This window comes from Uloborus diversus, chromosome 1 (assembly GCF_026930045.1).
Source record: "Uloborus diversus isolate 005 chromosome 1, Udiv.v.3.1, whole genome shotgun sequence".
In the NCBI taxonomy this organism is placed as follows: domain Eukaryota; kingdom Metazoa; phylum Arthropoda; class Arachnida; order Araneae; family Uloboridae; genus Uloborus; species Uloborus diversus.
The window spans coordinates 145,556,873-145,581,172 of NC_072731.1; the positions used below are offsets into that span (position 1 = coordinate 145,556,873).

The 24,300-nt window shown below is 35.0% G+C and overlaps 1 protein-coding gene across 9 annotated transcripts in view; it reads left to right on the plus strand.

Annotated features, from left to right (window-relative positions):
* The window catches only part of LOC129221867 (probable ubiquitin carboxyl-terminal hydrolase MINDY-4), a 69,318-nt gene continuing 45,018 nt past the window's right edge, over nucleotides 1-24,300 (plus strand). For 8 of the 9 annotated variants that reach the window (XR_008580551.1, XM_054856227.1, XM_054856253.1 and 5 more), the window contains exons 1-3: nucleotides 1-136; nucleotides 4,187-4,300; nucleotides 23,647-23,738. Coding sequence is in view for 8 of the 9 variants with exons in the window: in XM_054856227.1 (XP_054712202.1) it covers nucleotides 134-136; nucleotides 4,187-4,300; nucleotides 23,647-23,738 (209 nt within the window). In the remaining variant the exon portion in view is untranslated. Of the gene's footprint in view, nucleotides 137-4,185; nucleotides 4,301-6,461; nucleotides 6,546-23,646; nucleotides 23,739-24,300 lie in introns of those variants that run through there. The other variant, XM_054856245.1, reaches the window with a different exon arrangement.

Genomic DNA, 24,300 nt, shown 5'->3' on the forward strand with positions numbered 1-24,300 from the left:
AGCTTCTAATCTCCAGCGTTGTTATGACGACGGCCTATCTCTTTAGAGCTGTTTTCATTCAACTGAGTGGAATTTGCAGCTAAAGACAAAATTAACAATGTGATTTCTGGGCAGTTGTTGATTATTTTTTTTAATGGTGAGAACATTTTGATGATTATGTTGCACAATTTTAAAGAACATCATCGATTTTGCGTCTAATGTTTGCTTATTTAAAAACATTTCTTCCCGGACGCAAAGTTCTGTTTTATTTATTTAAAACACTTTGCTTCTTGGCCGTAGTATGTTTTATTCGCAACTCCATTAAACTATAAGGGACGCTGCAGCCACTGTCTAATGGCGAATGAAAAAGGTAAAACAAACAAATGCCGTAATTTATAACTTGCTTTGACGCTTAGCGAATGATGGTAATTTTTCATCATGTTTGCGGGAAGATTTCTATTCTATTCTTCTGAAATTACATTACATCACAAACTGTCTGAAGCCTGTAATTTACCCCAAAGAAAACACGTGGAATAGAATGTTTTACCTTTTTCTTTAGTATTGTTAATCACTGCAAGGTAACATATTCGAGCTCTGGAGTTGCGAATTAGTTTGATCTTTAAAAGTAAGTTTCTAGCAGGTGACAGCAACTTGTTAACTATTCCAAGCATACGTATGAATTTTCCGTTTTATTGTCCTTTAAGGGAGAGGGGCACTTTTTTTTTGCTTAATACTGAAGTCTTTTTCATTTTATTTTCTAAATTTTTTTTACTGACTTTTTACTACACCTAATGTCTTCAAATGCACATGCTTAAATATTAGGAGATGTAGCAACATTAAAAAATTGATAAAAATAAAAATGTACAAAAATCTTCCACATGTTCCCCTCTGCATTACTATCACTGAATTAGGTTCATAATTAGAAACATTAATTCCAAGGGCGCCCATATTCAAAATTGTAAGGGGGGTCAGGTATTTTCCCCACAGTTTAGCGGGATATCTTCCCCATGGAAAGGGGCCATTCAATAGTTACATAAGGATGATTTTGGCAGTTTTTGCCCCTCCCCCATGTAAGGGTACATAAGATTTTTAAAACCCTGCTTCCTATTCTTATGTAAGATTCCATTTCATTTTTTAAAATAATAAAATGTTGATAGAAAAGGATCAGTTTCATTAAAAATTCCAGTTTGACGTAAATCAAAGATTGTTATTTTTCAAATATATGATGCGATACTAATTAAAAATAAAACGTGCCAAGAATAGTGCGATTCTTCAATTATATTTTAGTGCAGATTAGAGTTATTAAGATTTGACATTTTTAATAACTTATTCATTAACGACTGAAGAAGAAATATTTTTACATTTTTGCAAAGAAAAAAGGGCTCTCCTCTGATATGCCCCCCTCTTGGCGAGATTTTAATTTTTTGCTCGATACGAAAATCGCCAATAAGGCGATAACTTGGCAACCCTGGTTTTGCAACTTGAACGCTGGAAAGTAGTTTCTCGAAGTCTGTCTTTTTGCACCTGTCTGTGTGGTAGGAGGTAGGTGCTCATATGTTCCGCTCTTAGGGAGATTTTAAGTTGAATACTCTAAAATAAAGTTTCAATTCAAACTTTATTTTAGAGTATTCTTTTTCTTGTTGTTTTTTAATGTTAATTTAGTTGAATTTTCTATTTTAATTATGAGTTTGGTTTGTGATGTTGTCCAAATGTATCAATTGAAATTTTTGAATGAATCTTCTTTTTCTTTTTTAAATATTTTTGTAAAGTAATGATAATAAAAAATGGGATAATTTCCCTAAGAGCGGAACATATGTGCACTGCCTCACGTGAGGAAGTAAAAGAAAAGTAAAAAAGGTAAGTGAACATATTTTGAATTATTGTGTTTTTAGTGTGTTTCTGGTAGTTTGTATTTTGGTCTGGTTGGCATTTTTGTAGCACAAAAATGGTGTTAATTTCACATAAAATCTGTGACTTTATTGTATACTGAACGGAGGAGATCTGTGACTTATATCCGACTGTGATGTATATTAAAAGTCGGAGGGATAACGGACCGAGCGGCAGCGAGGTCCTGGCGAGCCCGAGGTCTCATTACGAAAGTACTATGAGACCGAGGGCTCGTATCCCGGAGAAACAACGGAAAAAAATTAATGCATTAATTTCATTAAATAATTAATGACATAATTTGAATTTTTCCTGTTGGCGCTAAAAAAGCATCGCTAAGAACGATGTATGACATATGACGTCATACATAGTTTTCTTGGCGACGCTTTTTTGGTGCCAACAGGAAAAAGTCGCCAAGAGGGGGGTATATCAGATTTGTTCCGAAAAAAGTACTAAAAGCAAGGAAGTTCTAAAGTCTAGGGGAGGGGGGGGGGTTGAGCCACCCATATAGGCGCCCTTGATTAATTCATAGTATTAGAATGAACTACCATAGACTAATAATAAGAGTAGACCGAGCTATGGCAACCCTTTTGCTGCTCATAAACCAAACCATGTGACTGGTGGATATCCTAGCAACAGCTGGCGTTGATCGTAGCAGACGATCAACGCGAGCGAGAAATAAAATAAATAGAATTGATGAAACACGGAAGAATGATCTTTTATGGAGTCTGATTTGTAAATTTGTTATTCTAAGTTGTAAATATTTTGTTAATATAGTGAGTTTTTCGTTTAGATAGTATTGTGCATTTTCTTTATTCAATTTTAATAACCGTCTAAGCAATTAAAGATGCAAACGCCCAAAAAGAATCGGCAAACGGTGAGATTTTTACCTACAATTTAAATTTAAGATACCGATTAGTACATTTTTGCGTTAACGCAAAATGTTTACACCATTACGTTTACGCCAACGCTGATGTAGTAGTTCCGAATGAAATTAAAGTTACTGGAAACTGCAATCAAAAACTAATTACTAATGTCAAAATAATGCATAACTAAAAGAAAAACAGTTCAATCATCTCTGCACCTGGGAAAAAAATTATAATAAAAACACATTACCTCTTAAAATACATGCCGAGTGCCAAACTATAGATAATCCGGCCAGTTGGCAACCATGCCGCCAAAGTTTTTGCCGAGCCTTCCACCAGTCACATGATGTATCCATTAACCAATTTATTCATCAGCAAGTCTGGGGAAGCTCGGTCTACTCTTATTATTAGTCTATGTGAACTACCCTCTAAAACAGGAGTTTCCAACCATTTAGGTCCTGCACCCCTCTTTGAACACTGATAAGGAATCTGGAATTGATTAGGATATCTATTAGTTAAGTAAAATCCCAGATAGTTTCATGCACAAACTTTAACATTAGTGCACAAAACTTTATTTTGAACACATTATTACCAGAGCATATGAGATTCAAAAAATAAATTTGAGGCAATCAAGGATCAGGGGAGGTTGGCGTGCACCGTCATTTATTTTCACATCATTAATAAGAGGGCTAACACTTTTTCAATATTCACATCTGCTGACAAAATTGAAAAAATCAGTTTTTTTTTTTATTTTCTCTATAACATTACACCTCTTTTGAAATTCTACATCCCCCAGATTGAGAACCACTGCTCTAAAACTCTGAAACCCAAGAGTGGGAATCCTTCTGAGTACCCGTGACATGGAGCTTCCGGGGTCCCAGTTGAACATTTCAAATCAGCCTACTTCTAATTTGGAAAAACACCCCATCATAAAACAAGGTCTTGGTTGAAACTTAGCTTTTTAATATAATTGTTTTCATTTAAGTAAAATATTTGATTGAGTAGAAATATAATCTGTTCACTATCTTTATCAGTTAAAATGTATGTAAATTTGCATATGTTTTGGTAATTGATAATTATGATATGTTTCTTGCCCCCTAAATAGCAAATTATAATTTTAGCTAAATTAAAGACTCTTCCAAAAAGAAGAAAAATGATGCTGAAATGAGTATTGAAGAGTTTGAGTTAAGTTTGAAGACTTCTCCAGATTTATTATCTAGTCTTTTGAGTGAAGAAAGGCCTATTACTGTAGATGAAGCTTGTGTAACTATTTCTCATAATAGATTGTTTTATCATGTTGCAATTTTTTCGTCTTTATTTAATGTCGCAGTAATAAAAATATAATTTCTGTTTTCAATTTAAATTAAACTTTATTTGAATCAAAATTTAATGCATATTTAACCAAAGTGCCTTAATGTCTTACTCATACTATTCCCATTTTCTTTTTATTACTTCAGTCTTTAAGACTCTTGCTGTTTGGAAATACTTCAAGTACTTTTGGAGAGGAATGGACTGCTCAAGGCTTTTGTTTTAAACCTCGTCCTGTATCATATGGGCTTATTCAAAAGAGAGTAAGTATCTGAATTTGAACTTTTTACCTGTGGCGAAAAAATTTACATAATAGAACCAATTTTTTCGTCTAAAAATTGATGCATTTTTAACTTGTCATTTATATATCTCAAGGTACTGACCAAAACAGTTGTACAAATGAGAATGACACAAGCATATTTTTAGTGATTTAATTTACTCACGCACACATATAGGGGAAATCCAGGCAACGTGAATACCTTAAGCTTTTCTTGATTATTGTCGTTTATTTATAACTTTGGAAATTGAAACAAATGTTTATAATCAGTCTTCATTTAATGAACTTATGTAATGCAATAACAGTTGTCCCTAATACTAATTACACTATTAGATATAAGGCCAGTTTTCAACAATGGCAAGAATATCCACTTTGCCCTACGCCCCGGGTAAAGTGGATTCGGTACTGGGGCAAAGCCAAAAAGAACATTATTGGCCATGAAAGTAAATATTAAAAATTAAATAACCATCTAAAATCAAAGGAACATATCCATAAAACATTATTTTTGCTACAATGCCATTTATTGTAGTTATTACAAACAAAGAAATTGAACTAAAAATAAAATAAGCTTCGAAAATTAAAGGCGCATATAAAAATAGGTTTCTCTTCAACACTAATTATTGCAGTAATTATTATAACAAAGAATTGAACTAAAAAAAGTCAAAATCCAGAATTTAGGAGCATATTAAAAAAAAAACATTTTTCTGCTACAATACTAATAATTGCAGTTATCACCAACAAAATCATTACCATTTTCGAATGCTGAAAAAACTTTATGACACCAAGTACAAATACGACATTGTATCCAATTTTTCTGTTGGCTGATCATCTTCTTGTATGAATATTTCATCAGAAAATGCACCTTAAATCATCAAATTTCTTTACTTCCTTCTTTTTAACATTCTTTATGCAATCCTATGTTTAATAGCAGAGATTTTTGATTAAGTCTTTTTTGAAGTGGTCTTTTTAACAGTCTTTTGAGAAGCTTAATCACAACATCATCTGGTTACTTCATGACAGTCTTTTTTGATTTTTCAAATTTTTGTTTCTGATTGTCATTTACTGGAGTCCTTGTCAGGAGTGTAGATTTCTTGAGCTTTCGTTTACGTGTTGTTATTGGTTTAGCAGGCTGATGAGTAGGTCGTAAAACTGAAGGACTGTAGTAGTTCTTAGAACATCCAGATTCGGGAGAAGCGGCTGGAACATCATTGCCTTGGACTTATTCTGTTGTAGCAGATCCCATGGGAGTATAAGGATTGTCTTCAATGGTAGGACTGACTTGAGATCTTAAAATTGAAGGACTTCTCCAGGTTTGAATGAAGTGACTTGTCATGACCGGGCATAGTGATTATGGTATCCACTTTGCCCAATCCGCTTTGCCCTTCAGGTACATTTTTTAGGTTACTAAAAATTACTAAAAGCACAGAGCATCTAAACTTGCTGTCTATGGATAGTTGAAAGCTACATAATCGTACATCGAATCCTACTCATAACAAAGAACATGTCACAAATAGTATTAAAATTATAAATGAAACACTAACTTCTGTAAACTAATATTGTTTTCCCTAAAACATACTTTGTTAGGTCACTCCTCCCCCGACGTGTTTGCCGCACACGGAGTGGCAACGGGCGACCGTTGCTATGACAACGCGGCTGCTGGCAAACTAATTATTTGGGAGCTGTAGGCAAAATTCACATTGCCCGGGGTATCCACTTTAGCCGGGTTTCCCCTATTTAAAGCAATATGCATAGTTTCAAAATTATTCCAGGTATTTCGCAAGAATCCCTTTTTTTTTTTAAATTTTTCTAAGGAACTAGATGAGTTTTGTTAAGTTTAATTTTAAGCAAATAGGTACTTTTCAGCAATAGGACTCCAAATTTAGGTTTTAATATTAACAGGTCCCAAAGTTTTATATAGTTTTGTGGAGGACTTATTATTTTTGCATATTCAGTTGAATTTGCATGTAATTTTACTTTATGCTGAAAAGTTTAGCCACCGAGTGCGTGGCAACAGCTAAAACATTTATTTATAAAGCGAGTCCCTTATTTGCTAGATTCTGGCTCCCACTTGCATGTCTGCTGGTTGCAGGATGTACGACGTCTATGTTTTTAAATTGTAAATAAAAGAGTTTTATTTTGTATTCAAGTATTCTTCATATGTTCTCATGTTCGCACCAATTGGACCTTGCGACAGTGGTTACCTATTACAGGACTGAATGCAGACAACCAACGTGAGTGATTTTACATTTTGTTTGTCTTGGTTACTAGTAGTAAAATGACTGAATACAAAGTAGAGACTAGCTTTGATAGGATTGGTATGAAAATGCCTCTTTTTTCACCTTTGAATGTGAAAGTGTATTTTGCTCAATTAGAGGCAAATTTTTCAATAGCAAATATAACGATTGAGCAGACGAAATATAGCCATTTAATTGCTTCCATTGATTCTGAGTATTTAACTTACGTTTCAGAAATAGTTTATTTGCCGCCAGCGGAAAATCCGTATACTAAGTTAAAAGAAAAATTAATTGAACAGTTTGAGCGTTCTGAAAATAAGAAAGTTAAAACCTTGTTACAAGACTTAACTCTAAGGGATAAAAAACCGTCACAGCTTTTGCATGATATGCGGGAATTAAGTAACCATAAACTAGATGATAGGTTTTTGAAAAATTTATGGTTAAGTCACCTTCCTTCAAATATGCAGGCTATTCTTGCAATTAGTGCTGAAAGTTTATCGCAGTTAGCTCTTATTGCAGATAAAATTTCTGGGGTAGTGACTCTTCCGTCAGTATCGGTAGTGAATTCCCCCTCCTCGCAAGCTGAAAATTCTAGAATTTCTCGTTTGGAAAGCCTAATTGAGGGTTTAATTGAGCAGGTTCAGAAGTTATCTGGTTGATGATCCCGGAGTAAAATTCGGCGATTTTCTAAATCGCGGTCAAGAAGTAAAAGTTTTAATCGTAACTCGGGTAATTCTGAAAATTGTTGTTGGTACCATCAGACTTTTTTGGATAACGCAACAAAGTGTAGACCCCCATGTAGTTATAACCAGAAAAAAGTGAGTAAGGCTGTCAGTTGATGCAGCGTCAAACGTACAGAAATATTTAAATCGCCGACTTTTCATTAATGACATAAATACAGGTTCAAGTTTTCTAATTGATACGGGTAGTGATGTCAGCTGCGTGCCTAGATTTCATTTTAAAAAGTCATAAAGTAAGCAATCTTGTTCTTTCCGCTGCGAATAATTCAAATATTAAGACTTACGGCACAAAATTGCTAGCTGTAGATTTTGGGTTATGAAGGAAATTCACATGGCATTTTATAGTTGCAGATGTCAGTAAACTGATAATTGGTGCTGATTTTTTGGAAAACTATGGCTTAATTGTAGACATTAAACGAAAATCTCTTATTGACCCACTTACATCACTAACCTGAAATGGTCATACTTTAAAATCTTTGATACCGGCAATAAAAAGTACTTCTGGCAGTTCTAAATTTCATAAATTGTTGCATGAATTTAAAGTATTACTCAGCCCGCTGCAGAGTTGCAAAGTGAAATAAAGCACAATCAGTGGATGGAAGTAGCGCGCTACAAGTAGCGACGCTACTGTAGTAACTACATTTTTTAATAGTTTGTAGTGTAGCGCCCTACATTTTTAAAAACGTAGTGTAATGAGTAGTTCGATACAAAAATAGAGTAATTTGTAGTGATTTCTGGACACTACTTTTAATTAAACTTAAAAAAAAATCAAAGTTCAAACGAATTTGACTGGCGCAAATTTTACACAAGTTCATCAGCGGATGCAATGATAAATAAGACTCATAAAAATACGAGTTGACCTCATGCATATCATTTTGGCGCCATACGTTCTATCTGTTTGCCGCTATTTGTTTGTTTGCAATCGTAGTTTTCATATTTCGCCAATATTCGTGTTAGATAGAGCTTAGCTTAGAAAGAAATGAAAAAGAATAAGCGATAACCGCAAATTTAGTAATTTGTTTGTGTTTTCTGGCTGCCGAGAATGTCCCGTGGATGAACGTTTTAGATTTCAATGAGATTATGGTTTCAACAGTAAAAGCACTTTTTTTTGGCAAAAATAGAGGTATCGGCGATTTTACGAGTTGAAAATTTCGTGAATATTATATAAACAGATCGAAAGTTAAAAACAAGAAATATTTCGCGAGGCTTAAATTTTCGTGATTACGACGGGCATGCGAAAATCGCAAAAATTAAAGTCCCATAAAAGTAAGTGCTTTTACAGTATTCACTAAATAAAGAAGCTACTGTAAATGTTATGGAAGAGGATGATATTGAAGTGCCCTGGCCGGCTTACAATACATAAATAAATAAATACGAGCATTACATTGTTATATAAGAGTACTAGCTGTACCCGACGCGCGTTGCTACGCCTACAAAAAAATACATTATTAAACTGATTTTCATGACAATCGGTTGAACGGGGCAGAAGTTGCTACTCTGCTGTGCCACCTGGTGGCGAGTGGCTTCAATGAGCATATTATGCACCTTCTCCGTGGAAAAATACATATATATAGCAATTTTCATAATAATTGGTCCAGGTATCAAGTGAAGCTGTGACTATACTCAAATTTTGTACTCACGCAGTTTGCAAGATCAATCAATCGCTAAAAATATCAAATAGAAAAAGTTTTAAATCCCCCCGTTGCATGAAAAGCCATAAAACAATCAAGAAAGTATTTGTTTGTTCAAACTCAAGAAAAATGGCAACAACTAACTTCTTATCAATGAGATCTTTCACGCGAATTAATTTCTGCAGCCGATAATTTTATTCGTATTTATCCAATGGATTGTGACTTAAATTGGAATAAAAAAGGAACTATCGATCGGATTTTTTTCAAACTGGTCTATAAACATTCCCAGTAACAAAGATAACAAACGGTGAAAGTTTCAGCCAAATCTGCGGGGTAGTTTTTGAGTTCATGGATGACATACAGACAAATATTCATTTATATATATATAGATGATGATAACGGACATTTGTGGGAAAAAAAGGAAAAAAGAAATAATAGATAATTCTTCGTATTATTCCATGTTCAGATGAGATAAATTATCAATCTAAACCTTTTTTCGTTCAATTCTCTTACGATGTGTGTTCGTTAGTATTAGGGTGTCCCAAAAAGTAAAAAAGTTAAAAGTTGATTTTTCAAACTTTTTTTAGAAACTCGAAATTTCTGTTGATAAAACGTTGCCCCTATACCCCACATGCAACACAAAACCATTTATTCAAATTAAAAAAAAACATTTCGTTATCCCACACTTGGCCTAAAATTTATAATTTTCTTCAAAAAATTGATTTTTTTCGATACGTATTTTTAAAAATGTAAGTAAATTTTGCGAAGTTATCAAGCTGAAAAATATTAACAGTAAAGTGAGTAATGGCGTTGTTTCCTGCAACCAAAAGTAGTACTTCTAGTCACTGAAATTAATAGAATAAGCAAAATAAATAAATAAAACATGAACCCAGAAAATTCTTTCATTTTCCCAACAGTTATTTTTTAATTAATTTTTTAAAGCGTCCGATTTTGCAAACAAGACATGGTCTTGATGACGTCACAAATGATGCTCTTTGACGCATTTTGTACCGCGTTTCCACTTTATGATAATCAAGAAGTGAATTAAACATCGCAATTTACGCTTGCTATCAACCATATTGTTGCCAATACACGTGGGTAAAGATGTGAATTAAATATTTTGCTCTGTGAATGGCAACACAGAATAGCATTTCATTATTTGTGATGTCATCGACAAGAAATGCAAACAATGAAAGCGCAACGATTTAAGTAATTTTTTAAAAATATTAAACTTAAACACATTATTTAAAAAATGGTTAGATCCTATGTTTTCAAGCATGCTCTTTCAAAAAAAAAAAAAAAAAATACTTTTAAATTTTTGGAAACGACCCCATTAGTGTTAAATATAAATTTTTGCTCTCCTGCAATATTTAAGTCTCCCACATAGTACTCAAAGATATGGATTTTTTTAAGGTTATAAGTTAAGTTTTTCCTTTTAGTTATATTATTTTTTTATTATTCATTTGCAAATGTTGATCTGAAAATGTGTTCGCTAATAAGTTTTGAACTTGTTACTTTATTTAAATTTATATGTAATTTTTTAAAAGATAAATAGAAAAAAAAATCTTTTTTTTTTGAAGTTAATTATAAATTTTAGGCCAAGCGTGGATATCTAAATGTTTTTTAATTTGAATAAATGTTTTTGTGGTACATGTGAAGTGTGGGGTATAGGCGCAACGATTTAACAACAGAAGTTTCAAGTTTCTAAAAAAGGTTTTTTTTTTTTTTTTTTTTTTTTCGATTTGGCCTAGAATACAAAGTGCTGGTTTACACTTTCCAATGCAAGTCGGCACGGGTTGTCGTTGTTCAAATTATATGAAACTGTTTTCACAATTCTTTTACAAATACAAATACAAATACAAATGTGACGACCAGCAACAGGCTCTGGGCCCAGCTAGGCTGGTCCTAGTCAATTAATTAGTCCCCAATGAAGATCAATGGCCCTCTTAAAGCTATCCACTCCCTTGCTCATTACCGCCTCTTCCGGTAAGCTATTCCAAGTGCCCACGACCCTGCTAAAGTAGTAGTTTTTCCTGATTTCCAAGTTAGCCTGAGATTTAAATAGCTTAAAACAATGACCCCTTGTCCTGCTTTCCCCGCAAAAATTTAATCCATTTACATCTTTCATTTTGATAAATTTAAATAATTGAATCATGTACCTTGACATAAGAGGAAAAATATAAGAGGTATGCGACTTGACAAATCGACTTTAATTTTTTATTGGACACCCTAGGTAAGTGGGTATGCTTTTTATTTACTTATTTTTTGAAAAGTAGCAAAGTAGCGACTACATTTCAAAAGTAGTTTGTAGTTGCTACATTAAAAAAAAGGTAGTTGTAGTTAACTACATTTGTGATGAAGTAGTTGTAGTTGTAGTTCGCTACAAAAAAAATGTAGTTTTTCCAACCACTGAGCACCAGGGGTGCCCACGGGGGGGGGGGGGGGGGGGGGATTATGGCGCAAGTTGCGCCATCAAATTTTTTGGGGGGGATTTTTTTCCAGAAGTTTTTTTTTTTATTTAGAACATGAAATTTTTGAATTTCGGGAAGAAAAAATATTTAAACTCATTCAACAAGAACTAGATGCATTAATAATACTTTTTCCGCGTACTTTTCAGGGCCGTTGCCGTAGCAAGCATCCCTCCTCGTTTTTCAGAAATGCGGCCGCCAATTTCATTTTAGCGATGCAACTAACGAAGAAAAAGGAAAACTCTTCGTTGTTTTAAAAAATTTAAATAGTAATTATAAATGAACAAAAGAAATAATAGTGACAAAAAGCATTTTTTCTGTCAAAATTGAATAGAAAATAGAATCTTAAAATAAAATTTAGGAACATCCATGATTCTCTTTTATCAAGAGTATCTTAGTAAGGGCCGCAGAAATGTACACTTCAAACATTTTTATTAACACAAGAAAAAAAAATATATTCAGTACAGTACACTCTTCACTAGGCCGCAGAGTGCGTATGTCTGCCAAGTCGGAAACTATGGGCTCGGCTCGAATTAAAGTATTGTGCATAGAGTAAAATTAGCATAATGGGATGGAGGACAGGCGACCAAACTAACATGTTGTACGCCTTGTCAGGCCCGGACTGGCTCCTTCTGGGGTGGTCGGCTAGGTGCTAGAAAGGGGCCCCGGCCTCCAGGTATGGAGGTTCCTGGGGCCCTTTCCTGCGAAAATGTGAAAAAGTTATTGTTTCAAAAATTGCTTTTTCTTTTTGGACATGTTAAATAATAAAACTAAAGTTAAATTTATGTATAAAAAAAACATGTGTTTGAAGTTTTACTTGACTTACCCTTTAGCAGAAGGAAATTTGGATTCCATTTTTACAAAATCTATTAAAGGTGCGTTATTTTATTTATCATTATTTCTGAATTGAACGTTTTTTTTCTTTATTATTATTATTTTTTAATTTTATTTACCTTGTAAGCGGAGACTATGTGGAGAAGGATTGTGATGCAGGGCCAGGGTTGGAAAGATTTTTCCCACAACCGGTATTTACCGTCCTGGGAAATACTATTGTTTTTCCCGCACGGGAAAACTGATTTGATTATTAAAAATATAAATTCAAAACAATTTTTGAAAATCAGATGCAAAATTCTCCATTTTTAGGCCTAATGGGGGGGAGGGGTAGCTTAGTCTCTAAGAGGGAGCCTCTTATCCTCTCCGTGGATGAGCCACTGTTGGAAGGGGCTAAGATTTTTTTTTATCACACGCTATTTTAAACTTAAAGCAATGCCTTAATAGTAGAAAATTATCATACCTTTTTTGCTTCATCTTGTCACTATTTTGTCCCAATGTATCTATCTTTTACTTTCCATAGTAAAAATAATAGTTGGCTTGCACGCAAGTAAAATACAAACCTTCAATTATCTTACTATAATGCAGATTGCAGAAGACAAAACCCCACGTGGAATAGTTTTATAGCCAATATCCGGTCGGACCCTATCGGAAAGATTTCCATATGCATTCAATTTTCCCATTTATTTACTGGTTTAAAAGCAAAAGGAGATGGGGCACTAAAGCAATCAACATGAACCCATTGAGTCTTGAACGAGTCATGAAGTTTTTATTTACTCCTATTTTTATTACACCTGCATTTCTCTTTTGTTTGAGTTTTTTTCACACGGTCATCATCCATACCCAAATTCTAAGTTCTTGTCTTATCTCATCTTTTTGATTCTACAAGAACTTGCAGAAACGTGGAGAAACGCACCTTTAGCGGCCTGGATCACAAAAGCTGACATCACTCTCCAAGGGGTCTAATTTACTCCTGTCACCGGAGTAACTTAACCATGCGTGGAACCAAATTGACAAAGACAGAACTCCTGTGTAGTACCGCCAACACCCCCGGAGGCCTCGGTAGTACACTTGGAGAAAGAAAGAAGGAAAGAAAAGTTGTTGGTTAAATTTTATTTGTTGGAATTTGCAAAAGATAACTTTTTTCAACTTTAGGATTACTCTGGAGATCTGCGTACTCGCAGGCTCTGTAATGCGAGGAGGGGGAGGGCACACCTCTTAGGGGCCCATGGCCCGAGAAACCAAAGAACCTTTTTAAAAATAAATCAAACACCTAAACACCTCCAGGATCTGATTACTAAATAGGCCAACTAGGCCGTAGCCTAGGACCCTGGATATTTAGGGGCCCTCAAATGGCTGAAACTACTTTAGTTTGCGGCTAAAATTGTTTTAGCCAATGTATAGAGTTTGACTACAGGGCTCCCCAAAACTTGAACCTAGAAATATTGAAGCATACAAACACAAACAACAACCACTCTTTTATTTTTATTTTTATTTTTTTGAGCGGGGGGGGGAGGGCAATTCAGTGGACGGGTAGGGGCCCAGATGATTTTTTGCAGGGTGGCTGAACATTTCTGTTGGGGACCCTTAGGCGATTCCTAAGTTGCCTATTTGTTAATCCGGCCCTGTTTACGGGACAAATTCAGAGAATTTAAAGCCCTACGGGCCCCTAACCTAAAAATAATGTTTGCCCCGGGGCCCTACCTGGCTTTAATTGGGTCCAGTGTGCTATTTGTATAAAACTAGAGATCAAAAGCATCTCAGACAGGGCCTGATTTAGATATAGGAAGGTTCTAAGCAAATATTTTTTGGAGCCACTATGCAGTTAAATCTTACTTTTAGTCATTAGCTAAAATAACTTTAGCCATTGGAGGGCCCCTAAAAAGCAAGGGCCCTAGACCACAGCCTAGTTGGTACATTTAGTAATCAGGCCCTGATCCTGGCAAAACGTATAAGGAAACAGATTGAAATAGTTACTAGGAAATCAAATTGTAAAATCATTTTTTGCTACAATTTTTTTTTCGCTTCATTTGGGGACCCTTCCTAGCTTGGAGGCCCTCGGCGATCGCCGACTAGCCGACCTGGCCAGTCCAGGCCTGCGCCTTGTCTCTCGGCGGCCCTGGTAAAACAAAACCATGCTTCATGGTTCTGCAGTTAAAAAAATAAATAAATAAAAATTTAAATACATAAATAAATAGGACAGCCCATTGGATAGGGGTTGCAGAAACATTCCCATATGATACTTTTTTTTTTATTTATGAAAAATGTTGTCCTGAAGTGTGTCCTAAGTGGAGAAAAATGTATTGGTCGCCGAAATAAATTTGAAATAGAGAGATAGAGGGAAAAAAAAACAGTAAAATGCAAAGAGAGATTCAAAGTATTATAGTGAATACTCATACCAAAAGTTCTAAATGTTTGAATGTAAAAATCGTAAGTAAATCAAAGTTTGATGAAGAGATGCAGGGGGCATATTTAAAATAAAATGAAGTGGAATAGAGACCTAAGGTATCGCTGAAAATTACCACATCCGTTCAAAATGTTAAAAGTCTTTTTTCTAAGGTCGCAAACGCTTGTATTGCAAGAAAACAAAAATATTAGGCGGGAAATTGAAAACTTTATTTTGGAAAATCCAAGCAAATAATCGTGTTTGCAACAGAAAAATTGGAAAAAAATATTACTACAATTCGTTCATCAATTATTGAAATTTACAATGAAGATAGCACGGACGTAGCCAAACTGAAAGGAAGAGTGGGGGACTCCAAATCCTTCTTTTTACGTAACCAAAGCTGGCCTGTAAGTGGGTTTTTAAAACTTATGTTTTGAAAAAGCGTTCTCAAACCCCATTCCTTACCCTAACGTCAATAAAGATGGCCTACACCAAAGTATTGCAATTTCGAAAACCTGTGAGAGTGCTCCCAACGTAACCTCCGAGAAACGCCCTCACAATTAATCATTCATCATCATTCAAGGTCGAATAAATTTCGTCTTTTAGACTTTAATTAAAAAAAAACTTCCTGAGGTGTCCCGAAACTGCCGCTCTCCAAATATTACCGAAGATCCTCAAAAATTTCATTGTTAAAGCTTCAATTCAGAAAATTTTTCAGGGGAGATCTCCAAAACCTTCTATTCCTATAACAGTATTTAAAATCGTCTACGATTGCATTAATTGAATTTTAATTTTTTGAAAATTTGCCAGGGGAGGACTCCGAATCTGTCCACCCATGAACATTACCAAAAATCTTCTAAAACTGCGGTTTCAACAAATCGAAATTTTTTCGAGAGAATGCCCCCCCTCCCCTGTCTCTCGCCAACATCATGGAAATATGTCTTAAATCTTGCTCTTAGTGCTTCAATTACGAAACATTTCTGGTCTCGAGCCCCTTCAAAACTCCCCCTTCCCCCTTTTATCGAAGGTCGGCTTAAATTACGTTTTTGGAGCTTTAATTTCAAGAAACTGGCGGTGCACTAAATTTAAAAAAAAAAAAAAAAGTCTACAATCGCGTTTTTAAGACTTCAAAATTTCAAAAAAAATTCGGGGTGGGGCGCATCTCTCTTCCCCTTAATATCAATATAGATGATCTAAAACTGCATTTTTCAAACTACAATTTTCAGATTTTCCCCGGGGGAGAGCCCCCAGATCCCCCTTAACGTGTCACAATCACAGATAATTCAATTAGGAATGAATGCTTGAAGTTTGCCTTTGCATTTTGGAAAAATATAGAACAATGACCCCGAGTCTCTTCCTCCCTTAACATCACAATAGGTCGTGTGAAACTGTTTTTCAAATAACAATCTTGAAATTCCCGGGGGTGAGCCCCGGACCCCCTCTTCTGAACATAATTAAATATAACGTACGATTGTGTTGAAAACTTAAATTTGGAAAAATTATCGGGAGAGGTTATCCTGGACCTCCTATCCCCCTTCCTCCCAAACTTAAAGTTTTCTCTAAAACTGCATTTTTATGTCTTCAATTTCGAAATAATGCAAGAAGGTAGCCTTCCGACACCCCCTAATTCTGGTTGATTATTATCCTTACGGTTAAATTTATATTACTAGTACTAAGGTCTAGTAATATGACTATCCCTGCTAAACCAGAAGCCAAATCTTCTCTCTCTGCATATTGGAACATGCGTTTGAAACAATTAACGGGCCGCCAAAAGCGTACCTCCCCTCCCCAGTTTTTTGACCTAGCGACGGCCCTGGTACTCTTTCCAAAATTTATAATGAGCGTGTCTCTTTTTCAATGAAGAGAATATCATAGACGGCATGGAGTTGGTGTCCGTTTCAAAGCTGGATCAGACGATTTGATTTCTTTTCAACTTTTTGTAAATTTTCTGGAAGTAGTACAATTCTGCATGATAAATGCGTGTGTAAAAACGATAAGAGGGAGAGAGGTCAAAAATGTTTTATTGTTTGTAATAATTCTGACCAATATGCTTAGTATGCTCTAGTTTTCCATTGATTCATTTGCACCACGATAATCGTTAAGAACTAGTTTTGAAGTTTGTGAAAAACATATTTTTTATCCCTCCAATTGACAATTAATATATTTTTTTCATTAACGAGCTTGAGAAGAATTTTTCTCATTTCACTTTACTCCCATCTTCTCGATCATTTTTAAACTGATTGTTTCGATTTATCATTAAACGATTTTTATTAAAACTTTCAGTGATGTTGTTTAGATCAGTCTGTTCTTAAGTTGTTTCGTAAATCATATTTACTTTCTTCTATGTATAGAAGGATATTTGATTCATTAAATTTCTCTCGAGTTCTGATTTTCGATGTGTGCTGAATAGCTGAATCCATTTTTGAGGATTTCCGAAACATATCTGTCACGGTGTGTCTGATCCATCTTTTTTGGATATGCAACTTCAATTTTGGAAAACTTCCAGGAGAGCGCCCCCCCCCCCCCACTGTGCCCCAGAATAACACCCTCTTTATCATCAAGAGTCATCTAAAACTGCGTTTGTCGAACTGCAATTTTTAAAAATTTATAGGAGAGAACCCCTGATTCCCCCCCCCTCTTTCCTTAAGACGATCAAAGACAAGCCTAGAATTGCGTTTTTAGAGTATAGATTTCAAACAATTGCCGGGGGATTGGCACCGAAATTCACCTTCCACTAACATTATCCAGATCTACCAAAACTGCGTTTTTAAAGCTACAAGTTCGAAGATTTAAGTGGAGTGCCCCTCCCTCTCCCTCCCTACTCTCGTCAACATTATTAAAAAATCGTGTTAAATTTGGTTTTCAAGGCTTCAATTTCGAGAAAATTCCGGGAAAGCTTCCGAAAACACGTTTTTTCAACGTCACAAAGATCGGTAATAATTGCGATTTTAGAGCTTCAATTTCAGAAAACTGCTTTTCCCCAAACCATAGATAGATAAATATCGTTTTTAAGACTTTAATTTTGAAAATGTTCCTGGGCAAGCCCTAGAATCTCTTCTTCCCCTAACATTACCACAGATAGTCTAAAACTGCATTTTTAGAACTACAATTTTGAAAACACAGGAAAATTCTCTTTCACACAACGTTAAACTATCTGCAATCGCGCTTTTAAAGTTTCAATATTGAAAAATTACCCGGGAGGGGCACACCAAACCTTTTCTCCCCCAAACATCACCAGAGATCGTCAAAAACTGTGGTTTTAAAACTACAATTTCGAAAATTTTCCGGAGGAGAAACCTTCGCTCCCCCTATCTAAGTGACGATAAAATAAGATTCATATTGTATAGATTCATAGTGTATACATCTAGTAATGACTCCACCCAAGAAAGAAAGTTGAATCCACTCTTCCTGTAATTGTTCATACGTTTGAAAAAAAAAAAAAATGTAGCAAAATTCAGTGGTACCCAAAACTTGTTTACTCAAGGTTCACGTTGTAAAATTTGGAAAGGCAAGGCGGTCAACAATCCAACAATATTTCAGTTCAAATACTATTTGTTAGCGCTACGCCCCCCCCCCTCCCCCAATGAATTTGACTGGAAATTACACACTCTAAAAACTGTTATATTTAATCCAATTCGAAAGCGCGAAAATTTTTGGGGGGGAATTTGCGCCATTGAGCTTGGGGGGGATGGGCACCCCTGCTGAGCACAATACATTGCATTATATTCAAACAACTTGTCCTACGGTACAAGCACGAGTGCGCCGTTTACATCCAGCTCAACTTAAAATTGCGAAAAGGGAATTTGAGTATATGTTAGAGCATGGCATTTGCAGACCTTCTCGTAGCAATTGATCCAGCCCTCTAGATATGGTTCCAAAAAAGTCCGGAGACTGGCGTCCAACTGGGGATTATAGGTTGTTGAATAAAATAACGCGTCAGGATAGATACGCTGTTCCGTATTTAAAAGATTTTGCACAGCAACTTCATGGTGCAAAAATGTTTTCCAAACTTAATTTGTTAAAAACGTACCACCATAACCCGGTAAATCCGGAAGATGTATGCAAAACTGCTATTATAACTCCTTTCAGATTATTCGAATTTCCGTACATGAATTTCGGATTATCGGGGGCCAACCAGACACTTATGCGATTTTTGCACAAAGTGGTGCGTGGCCTTAATTTCTGCTTTGTATATTTGGATGATGTTTTGGTGGCTAGTGCAAATCAAAAAGAACATGAAAAACACCTTAAAATTCTTTTTCAACGCTTCGAAGATTACGGGATTAAAATTAATGTTGCAAAATGTGTATTTGGGGTATCACATGTAAAGTTTTTGGGGCATTCAATAAATGAATCTGGTTTCAAACCTTTACTGGATCGCGTCAAAGCAATTTCAGAATTTAAATTACCAAAAACAGTAAAGAGTTTGTGAGCTTTTCTTGGAATGTTGAATTTTGATCACATAGTTCCTTGCCAAAAATTGCAGAGATACAAATTCCTTTCAATGAATACTTAAAAGGGAAAATAAGAAAGCTAAAACTGAAATTAGTTTTTCAGAAGAAGTAATTGCAGCTTTTAACAAATGTAAGGAATTGTTGGCTAGTGCTACGCTTTTGCATTACCCGTCAATAGATGCAAAATTAGCATTAATAACAGAGTGTAGTGATTTTGCAATGGGTGTGGCTCTGCATGAGGTAACTCCCCAAGGTCTCAAACCATTAGGTTTCTTTTCACGTAAAATAACTTTAACGCAACAAAAGTATTCAACCTATGATCGAAAACTATTAGCGGTATACTGTGCAATAATACACTTCAGATATATGTAAGAAGGGCACCCATTTGTGATCTATACAGATCACAAGCCTCTCACTTTTGTGTTTAGTCAGAAAAACTATTAAAAAGCTTCCCCTTGGTGTTTACGCCAACTTGATTTCATTTCACAATTTTCTACAGACATTCGTTTCATCGAGGGAAAAGAAAATATCGTGGCAGATACGCTTTCACGAATTGAAGAAATTCCCATCCCCTCTACTGTTGATATGGAATCCTTAGCGAATGCACAGTTTTAAGATTCGGAGCTTTTAAAAAAAATTAATGATGCAAAAGAAAGCCTATCACTGCAAGTTAAAAAATTTCCGGTTCCGAATTCGGATAAATTTTTACTTTGTGATATTTCAACTTCGAACATTCGACCTATTGTTCCTGACTCTTTTTGTAAAAAGGTATTTGATTCATATCATAATTTGTCCCACCCTGGTATACGCGCTACAACAAAATTAATAGCTGCAAAATATGTTTGGCTAGGTATAAAAGCGGACATAAAATTATATTGTCAGGCTTGTTTTGAATGTCAGCGAACTAAGGTTCACCGTCATACAAAATCCCCGAATGGTAACTTCCCACTTCCTGACGGGAGATTCAAACATATTCATGTCGATTTGATAGGGCCATTATCAATTTGTTGCGATTATACTTATTGTGTGACAGTTGTTGATCGCTTTATGCGTTGGCCAGAGGTTACTCCGATAGCTGATATATCCGCAGAAACTGTAGCTAAAGCTATATATTTTTCTTGGATTGCTCATTTCGGTGTTCCTTCAGTCATTTCTAGTGACCAGGGCAGACAATTTGAATCCTCGCTATTTAAATCATTTGCTAATTTGTTCGGAATTAAACTAAGTAGAACGTCAGCATATAATCCGAAATGCAATGGCATGGTCGAAAGACTGCACCGACCATTAAAACAGGCTATTAGTTTCAAGTGCGGCATGGGTAGATGCCCTCAGTGCTTCTCGGATTGAGAAGTCTACTCGGAAGATTTAGCGTCTCAGAGCTTAGCAGTCGCAGAGCTCGTCTACGGTGAGACACTTTGTTTGCCCAGAGACTTCGTCATGGAATCAAAGCTGACGGTTCTGAGTCCGACTTTTCTGCAGCACCTGCAAGGCATCATTGGGTCGTTTCGTCCGACCCAAGCGTCACGACATGGTATTCCTAACGTTTTCATCCCTAAGGATTTGACTTGTGTACCCACATCTTTTTTGCGACATGACGCCGTGCGACGACCTCTGCAGCCGCAGTATGAAGGACCCTTCCCTGTAGTGAAACGGATGGTCAAGGACTTTGTAATATCCGTGAAAGATTCGGCTAAGACTGTTTCAATCGACAGGTTAAAGCCGGCATATTTACTTAACCAGGATTTGTGCCCGGATATTTCAACTCCGACTCCTGTCCCAGTGACAACGCGTTCTGGACAAATAGTTCGCTTTCCAGACAGATTTGTCTCTCCCTGACTGTTCGAGACTCAGAGTGGAGTATTGTGGAGGACTTATTATTTTTGAAGATTCAGTTGAATTTTGCATGTAAATTAACATTTGCAATAAAGTTAACCTTTTCTAGGGGTCTGGCGAGAGGATATTTGAGTCCGTTAACGGATCCGATCAACCAAAACGGACCTTTCACAAAATCCCGATGAACCAAAACAGACCCTTCTTGAAATAAAGCTAAACAAGAACGAATTTTTCAAAAATTGTTTATTGAAAGAGCAAATCTGGAGGCAAAATAACGCATGTTTCCGTGCATAAAACCGATAATTTTTGGAACTTTTTTTAAAGTCAAATTAGAGGGATCAGTTTATACAAAATCTGCTAATTTTGCAAAGAAAAAAAATCGGCACTCTTGTGATGCTCCCGCAAGTGATAAATAATTGCTACTGCCTACTACCAAATAAATATATGCTTGTTGTTTGTTTCTTGAAAAGAAATTAATAGCTGAAAATAAGTTTGGTTTTAAATGATTTGTTTGTTTCTTTTATCACAGCTAATTAGTAGCGGTGTTGTTTTAAACTTTTCTAAAAAGGCATTGGTTAGCACTTTTTTCCCCCTGGTCTCATGATTTAATAAACAATAATAATATATATCAGCGAAATGAACTTAGAACTGCAAAGGCATAGTAAGGGTGAGGAGAAAATATGATTGCTTCAGATAGGGTTACCAACTTCAAAATTATTGCCACACCACTAAGTGTCTTTATAATGACTTGATTAGAAAGTATTTTCATCATTTTACCAGCTTGTCAATACAGTAAACTCCGGATTATCTGCGGAATAGGGTGGCATGGTAACCACGGATAAGCGAAAACCGCGGATAATCCGAATAATAGTTAAAAGACGATGCAACTGGAAACATAGCTAAAAAATATGAATAACACTCACACATACATTTAAATTATTGCTAAAAATATAGCTACATTCCATCTACTAAGATTGAATTTAAAAAATATACAAATGTGAAAGCTAAAAACGAGCAATAACATAATCATAAATTCAAAAAAAATTAACGGCCGTTAAAAAAATTAGTGAAAAGACCCGCTGATAATCCGAGCCGCGGATAAACCGACCACCGATATTCGAGAGTTTACTGTATTTGCGTTTTTTGGTGCGGTGCGATGTTTAACTGTTATTTTGGAAGTAAATTATATGGGTTTGATTTTGCGATGCTAACAAGGATGATTAACTTTAATAAACTCTTTTATTTATCGTTTTTTTTCTTTAGACATCTACAGTTTTCAAAATGCAATCTTTTAACATCCGATATGAGAATCAAATTTTGTTCTTTTTGTCATGCTAACTTTGCTTTATTAGGATGCAAATAAGTGAAAAGTCTCTTTATTTTTGTTAGAACGCTGATTTCTACTTTTTAAAGCAAAACTCCATTTTCTTTTATGAGTCAAATATTAAAATGCTGAATCGATGGTTTATTTATTTATTTTTTACTTCAACTGTGTCCACAGATATTAATGATATGTTTATCATAGGACTCTAAAATGCAATTTAAAAATAATTTTATCAAAAATATTTCTTTTGAGGATTGCGTTCTCTCTGCATCCACTTTGGGAATCCGATTTTGCGAATTTTTGATGTTTAGTACGCTTTGTTAAGAGGTAAACAAAAAATATCTCTTTTTATTTTTGTTAAAATCTCGAAATTTATAAGTTTTAAACGAAATTCTGTCTTTTTTAAGAGTGTCTTGGGTCAAAAAGTTAAATGCTGAACCCTTATTTTAAATACTGTACAGAAATGTTTCTAGTATAATTCAACATAATGTAGAATGATAGATAAATGTTGATACTTGAGAAAGCAATGCCCCCCCCCCCCCGTCAAATACTAGTAAAACACTCACAGAATGATATTCTCTACATAGAAGAGGAAAACTTTCAACTTTAAGTTTAAATGATGCAGTTTGTGTGATCTCTAAATTCTAAAATTTCGTTTTAACAAAAACAAAAACAATTTTTTTCACAAAATTATTTGATTTTTCACAAAAAACGGACCCTGTGAAAAATCTTGGGCAGACCCCTGTCTTCCCCTCCTCTTCCTTGAATATCATTATTTTAAGGAGATTGTTTGTTCTTAGTTAATGAGGTGCAAATGAGTAAAATTATGAATGAAAGTGAAGAACCATTTCCTCACAACTGCCTAATTACATTATATTTGTGTAAAAATGAAATTTATTTTTCACATAGTTAATTATACAGCTGATTCACAATCTCAAAGTACCTCTCCTTGTACTGCTGATATAGTCAGGAATGTGGTTAACTGTCAAAAATCATATCAGAATGTAAAAAGATACAAAGAATGGAGGTAAGGCAAATAAAAATCTGTTCAATTACATCATTCAGAGACTGCGATTTTGCCTGTGTTTTAGGTTCATCAGTTTGGAATAGCCTTAGCTGAGCTGTAAATAATCTCGTAATACTGCATCCGAACATTTAGGCATTTTGTTGCTGTATCGGATTGTTTCAGTATTTATTTCTTTGGTTTTTATTTAAAAGGAATAAAGTAAAATCAAATAAATGTCCAGATATTTTTATCTTTGTTCAAGCAAAATATTCAAACATTGAGTTTAAAAGGATCTTTATCCCCCTGCATATGGATAATAAATGATTAATAATAATTATGTGAGGCATAGTGTTCAATTCATGGTTGTTGAATATTAATAATAATTTAAATTCCTATGATATTAAAAAATATTTTGCAATTTTCAGGCTGGACCATGTGGTGTATTAGCAGCAGTTCAAGCTAATGTTTTGTTGGAATTGCTGTTTGGGTCATCAAATATTCCTTTAGATTCAGGATTGTAAGTAATGGTATTTTGCTGATTTCAAGTGTAAAATAAATATATTTAAACGTTGCTCAACGTTTTTTTATTTTTTTGTACTTGTGAAAAGCAAAAATGTTAATAAAGATGGTTTGCAGTGGTGTTTTTACAATTCCAATTTCAAAAAAATTTCTGGAGGAAGGTCCCTAACCACAACCTTCCCTAACATCACTAAAGACTATCTAAAACAGCTTATCATCAACTAGCTTATGACTAAAATCATAAAAGTGCTGTAGGTGTAAAAGAAGCAGGTATATATTGGAAATTTAGAGGGAAGATAATTAGAACTTAGATAAAAATGCAAAAAAGAAAAAGGTGCTAAGAATTTTGATTTTTCTACAATTAAATCCAAATAGCAGGGTGTGGCACAAATTCATTTCATGTTCTCTCTGTGTTTGAGTGTGCATTAGTGCTGAACGTCAATGTGTTTCTGATGATGTATTGTAGTTTTTTGATTGAAATTTATCAGTACAACAGTTGTGCTAATTTGTATGTTCAATTTTTCCGATGTTCATTCCGTTCTTATGTAGGTCGAGGTGTA